At 33.7% G+C, this 5,098-nt stretch overlaps 1 protein-coding gene across 3 annotated transcripts; it reads left to right on the forward strand.

The window, feature by feature from the left end:
* Positions 1-695: 695 nt before the first annotated feature.
* On the forward strand, positions 696-4,072 carry LOC109806371 (homeobox protein ATH1). 3 transcript variants are annotated; one of them, XM_020368751.3, is made up of 7 exons: positions 696-952; positions 1,068-1,160; positions 1,366-1,686; positions 1,792-2,645; positions 3,097-3,449; positions 3,545-3,605; positions 3,728-4,072. In XM_020368751.3, exons 3-7 carry the CDS (start codon positions 1,527-1,529, stop codon positions 3,890-3,892), a joined length of 1,593 nt encoding a protein of 530 aa, XP_020224340.1. In that variant the 5' UTR covers positions 696-952; positions 1,068-1,160; positions 1,366-1,526; the 3' UTR covers positions 3,893-4,072. The 3 variants fall into 3 exon arrangements, with proteins under 3 accessions (XP_020224340.1, XP_020224338.1, XP_020224339.1); XM_020368749.3 differs by having other exon boundaries at positions 1,366-2,645; XM_020368750.3 differs by having other exon boundaries at positions 1,397-2,645.
* The last annotated feature ends 1,026 nt before the right edge of the window (positions 4,073-5,098 follow it).

A 5,098-nucleotide genomic window follows, 5' to 3' on the forward strand; every position in this document is an offset into this window, starting at 1 on the left:
TTTATATACATTTAAAGTATATTATCAAATAAAAGACAAAAACACACAACAAAAAATAATATAATATTTAATAGTCATTAATAAAATATTTATAAATATTTGAATAAAAAATTTACATAAATATTAAAATAATATTTAACCAACAAAATAATAAAATTTTAATTTAAAAAAATAATTAACTATAAATATTAATACACATTAATATTTAATGTTAATTAACTTATTTTATTCAAATAAAATTTTTATTCATAATTAATTTATCATATTAATATTATAAATTATTAATAAAAATTTACATATTTAAATAAATATATAAACATAATGCAATATATTATTTGTATTAATTATATATAAATATAAATATATATATATATATATATATTATTTTAAATATATATATATATATATTATAATTTTATAAAAAATAATATTTTTTTAAAAAAAATTCTGCTCGAAATTCAACTCCTCAAAAATCGAATTCTGACGGGGTTAATCACCATATATAAAGGAAATGAAGTTCAGAATTTTATTTTTCGAAAATCAACCTTTGAGCTGCAACAATAAAATGGTTTATTTTGGTAAATAAAGGGTGTTGGGGTTTTTTTTGATAATTTTTTTTTAAAAAAATATTTTTTCTGTGAAAATTTCTCTTCAACACTATCCTTTATTTATTTATTCCTCTTTTTCCCTTGGACTTTATACACTCTTTCTTCCTTTTGCTGGTTTTCTTCTTCAACTTCTTGTCTTTATGCAAGACTAGATAGATAACATTTTGAGTGTCTTAGTGTTAAGGATTTGACAAAGAGGGTGGTGCAGGATATCTTGATGGGGTCTAAGAAAATGAAACTCGTGTTTTGGGGTTGGGATGCTTGAAGGAAAAGATGTTTCTGTTCATGCAAAAGAAATCAGCATAACTGCACAACTTTGGTGTTGGTCTTTCATTTGGCATGGTGTAAGTTTCTAAGTTTGGACCTTGGAATGCCTTCATTTCTTTTATTGTTTCCAACACTAATAACCTTACTATTTGCCACTGCGGTTCTTTTTCATTTTCTTTTACATTATTGTAGATTCTCTAAGGACAAAATATCTTGGCAAGGAGTTGTTAAATGTCTCATGTTTTGGTGGCTTCGCTTGCTTTGTTGGGTGATGAAAAATCTCAGGTTGGTTGTGCTAGCTCGCATCATTTTGGTTTGATACATTTCATGAATTCATTTGGCTGTCGGTTGATATTTTATAACTAATCTAAAAGCACTCTTTGATCGATTTTCCCTTTCTTATTTCAGCATATCTATTTTGAATGTTGAAATGACGCTCGATTAAGTCGCATGCTGCATAATTATTTAACCATTTGCTCCCTTCCTCTAGTTTATGGTGGGGATGTTTTCTTGTTATGTAGGTCTATTTTCCTTTTCTCTCTTCGGATGACTAGACTCTATTGAAGGATCATACCACTATTGAAGTAAAGCTTTTCTGAAAGACCACTGCAATATCAAGAGCCTCTTGTTACATGTTACTAATTACTGCTTATGCTTATGGAGACTGATATGTACATTGCTGGCCGAGGTGCTACAGTAACATATGAAATTTCCCAACATTCCACCTCAAAGCCTCTCATTCAGTGCTATTCACTTGACCTTAACAACAAGACCATCATAAATGGAATTCCAATGCTTTCTGGAGAGCAAGGTGAACTTATAAGCAATGCCTATGCTGATGCTTGCTTGATTAATCCTTCAATTATTGCCAACTCTAGTCCATTAGTTACCTCACAAGGAAAGACTATTGTGGCAGATGCTTCAAATCCCATGGAGAACAGTGAGCTTCAAGAGCATTTAGTTGGAGGAATGCCAAATACTCCCTCTTCCCTTGCTGCCATTCTTGCCGCTAGAATTGGTCTTGCAGAAAAATTAGAGAACTCAGAAGCCTTGCCTCCCTCACTCTGCTCAACGGGGCCACTGGCACCATTCTTCAACATTTTGCATGGTTCTTCAAACTCTTTGGCTGCATCTTTTGAGGACTGTGGTTACAATGAAGTCCCTAGCAAATGGAATGCTAACAAGTTCCCTAAGGCTCCAGAGATTGATGCAACTGTGTGTCAGCCTTGTTCTTCAATAGTAGGAAACCTGGATCCAGATGAATGGCCATCAGCAAATGTTGCAAACATGTCCAATCATGCTTACCATTCCTCTAACTTTAGTAAGGAACTTTCTCTAAGTCTTGCAACGTCTACAACCGCAGGACAGTGCTTAGAGGTGAGTTGCTCCAATGTGACCCCATGCGTCGATGGAACCATGTTAGGCTTGGAACAAGCCTCATGCAGTAGCAGTAGGGAACTTTCTATGAATATGGGTGGTAATAAATATGTACAGTTTTCACCAGAAGTACTGGAGTCAAGATACCTTGTTGGGATTCAAGAAATACTTGCTCAAATTGCAAGATATTCATTTGAAAATTTAGAACAGTTAAATTATTCAGCTGCTTCTAATAGATCAGGTGGGAACAAGTCAACTTCAGCTTTCTCACTCAAAAGAAGGATACTGATAGATCACAATGCAAATTCTGTGTATGAAGCTCGTGCAGAGTCTCCATTACAAAGTCATGCCACTGAATCAAAGAAAGGCCAATTGCTGACACTTCTACAACTGGTATGACACTATTCTTAAATTTCCTCAATTTTGGTCATGGTCTCATAGACAATGGTCATGTTTAGATAAGCTTCTTTGTAAGTATTTATAAGAGAAGAAAATAAGATGATAAAATGAATTGAGTCAACCATATAAAGTAAAATCAACTTACGAACTTGAACTTTTAGAGAATTTAGATGAGAGGGCTTCTTTAAAAGTTAAATGCATAAATTGATTTTAGTTCAATTCATTTTACTTTCATATGTTTCCAGAGAAGTTTATCAAACAATGTCATTGCACTTTTCCCTATTCATATTCATGGATATTAAATAAATTACTATAATTGGTTCATAATAATGTTCTGGAAACCAGAAAATTGGAGAAGTTTAACATTAGAACATGTAAGTTCTCACTTTTCATCCTGAAATCTTGTCATGCAATGATGCAATTAGCACCGTCCTTTTTTACTCAGGTGGACAATCGATATAGCCAGTGTTTGGATGAGATACACACAGTTGTATCTGCATTCCATGCCGCTACAGAGCTGGACCCGCAAATACATTCACATTTTGCTCTTCAGACCATCTCTATCCTTTACAGGGACTTAAGAGAGAGGATTATCAATTATATTCTTGCCATGGGTTCAACTTTCGACAACTCGTGCTCAGAAGAGAATGAATGGTCTGTTGAAACTTCATTCCTTCAAAAGCAATGGGCTCTCCAGCAGTTGAAGAGAAAAGATCAGTTGTGGAGGCCCCAAAGAGGCTTGCCCGAAAGATCTGTCTCAGTTCTACGAGCTTGGATGTTTCAGAATTTCCTTCATCCGTGAGTTTCATCTATATAAGCATACCTCTTTCATGGGTTTATTTTATACTTTAATCATGAGTATATTTAAAGAATTTGTTTGATGGATTTTTCAGGTATCCTAAAGATGCAGAGAAGCATTTACTTGCAGTAAAAAGTGGGTTGACAAGAAGCCAGGTATTAGTATTAGTATTATATACCTATTAACTACTCATGCTACATCCTTGTTATCTGTTTGTTTAAAGAGGAACGATCTAAAATGCTTGTTTGGTTGTGTCATCCACTGTGTTTTTGAACAGGTATCCAATTGGTTTATAAATGCTCGTGTTCGGCTGTGGAAACCTATGATTGAAGAGATGTATGCTGAGATGAATAAAAGAAAGGCTTGTCGGAACGAAGAAGGATTGCAGAGCAGCCATGGAAACAGGATAAGCATCAGTAATCAAAGGTTTAGTGTAAACTAAAGGAACAAAGTCGCGTAACGATTTAATGGGCCCTTTTCTTAATTTAAATAGAAAACAACACTACTGAAGTCAATTTCTGCGAATCATACTTTGCATGGTTTTGGGTCTGTTACTGATGAGGATATCCTTGACTCGCCTTGAGAAAATAGAATCTCAGTAAATAATACGGCATTTATTTCACTGTCTATACTAAGTCGTTTGTTCTAGCTTCATTTTCTTCTATAGCGCTGCACGCGTACTAGAAATTAGTGTTATAGTATGATTGCAAGAAGTGTCATCACCCATGCCTGGGAGAGTTGGTCACACTTGCAAGAAATAGCAAGTTTGTCATTGCTGAAAGAACTATTTCATTTACTCTCTATCCAACTTAGATTTCATATGGACAGCCTCCGAGTGAAAAGGTGACACGTCCCCAACAAAATTTAGAGAACGACATTGTAGTTTTCTCAATCCTTCACTTATGTCATATCTGCCAATACGAAAAGTTAATGATATATATATGTAAGGAAGATTTGGCACATTGCTGTTCCACAACATGCATGAAAAATGGTAATTAAGAGCAACGTGTGCATGTATAAATATATGTTGGGCACCAGAGAATTTCACACGTATATACATGTAAGATATTTGTAATTATATAATGAATTTAAGTCCTCACAGTCTTATTGAACATTAATCAACAGGTTTTTCTTAATCATTAAAGATAATTATGTGTATATAAGCTTATATTCATTTTCTTGTTTAAATCACGTGGAATTTTACTTATATCCCAACAAAATAATTAAGTTCTGACTGGTGTTGAAACCCAAGTAATTGTCCTTTCTTTACATAGATGACAAGCAGGTTTGAACATGCTAAACCTTTCACCGCTAGCTCACTGTTATTGCTTCTCGCAATAATTGATTGATAGCTGTTGAGATTTCCGTTGAAACACTTTTGTTAATATTTGTAAATTCGTTTAATTCTATCAACGGTCTCAAACACGGCAAGTATACCGGCCGTTCAAGTAGTAAAAATATCGTATCCACAGGGATTAGAAGGTAAAATAAGCATTTATTGACTATTCGTGACTAAAGAATAATTTCAATTTGTAGTTTGTCATGTGAATGTGAATTAAAGATCATGACTACTGGAATGAAAGCTATAAAAATATTTGTTTGAGAGTGGAAAAGGTTAGAAATGATATTGTGGTATTGTGAGGTTGTG

The sequence above is a fragment of the Cajanus cajan genome, chromosome 10, assembly GCF_000230855.2.
Source record: "Cajanus cajan strain Asha chromosome 10, NIPB_CcT2T_4, whole genome shotgun sequence".
Lineage (NCBI taxonomy): Eukaryota > Viridiplantae > Streptophyta > Magnoliopsida > Fabales > Fabaceae > Cajanus > Cajanus cajan.

Bases quoted from the DNA above. Each gene is read 5' to 3' on its own strand.
- LOC109806371 (XM_020368749.3), top strand. From the start codon at position 1,527: ATGCTTATGGAGACTGATATGTACATTGCTGGCCGAGGTGCTACAGTA. The intron at 2,646-3,096 runs GTATGACACTAT...TTTTTTACTCAG, and splicing joins TGCTGACACTTCTACAACTG to GTGGACAATCGATATAGCCA. The intron at 3,450-3,544 runs GTGAGTTTCATC...TGGATTTTTCAG, and splicing joins TTTCAGAATTTCCTTCATCC to GTATCCTAAAGATGCAGAGA.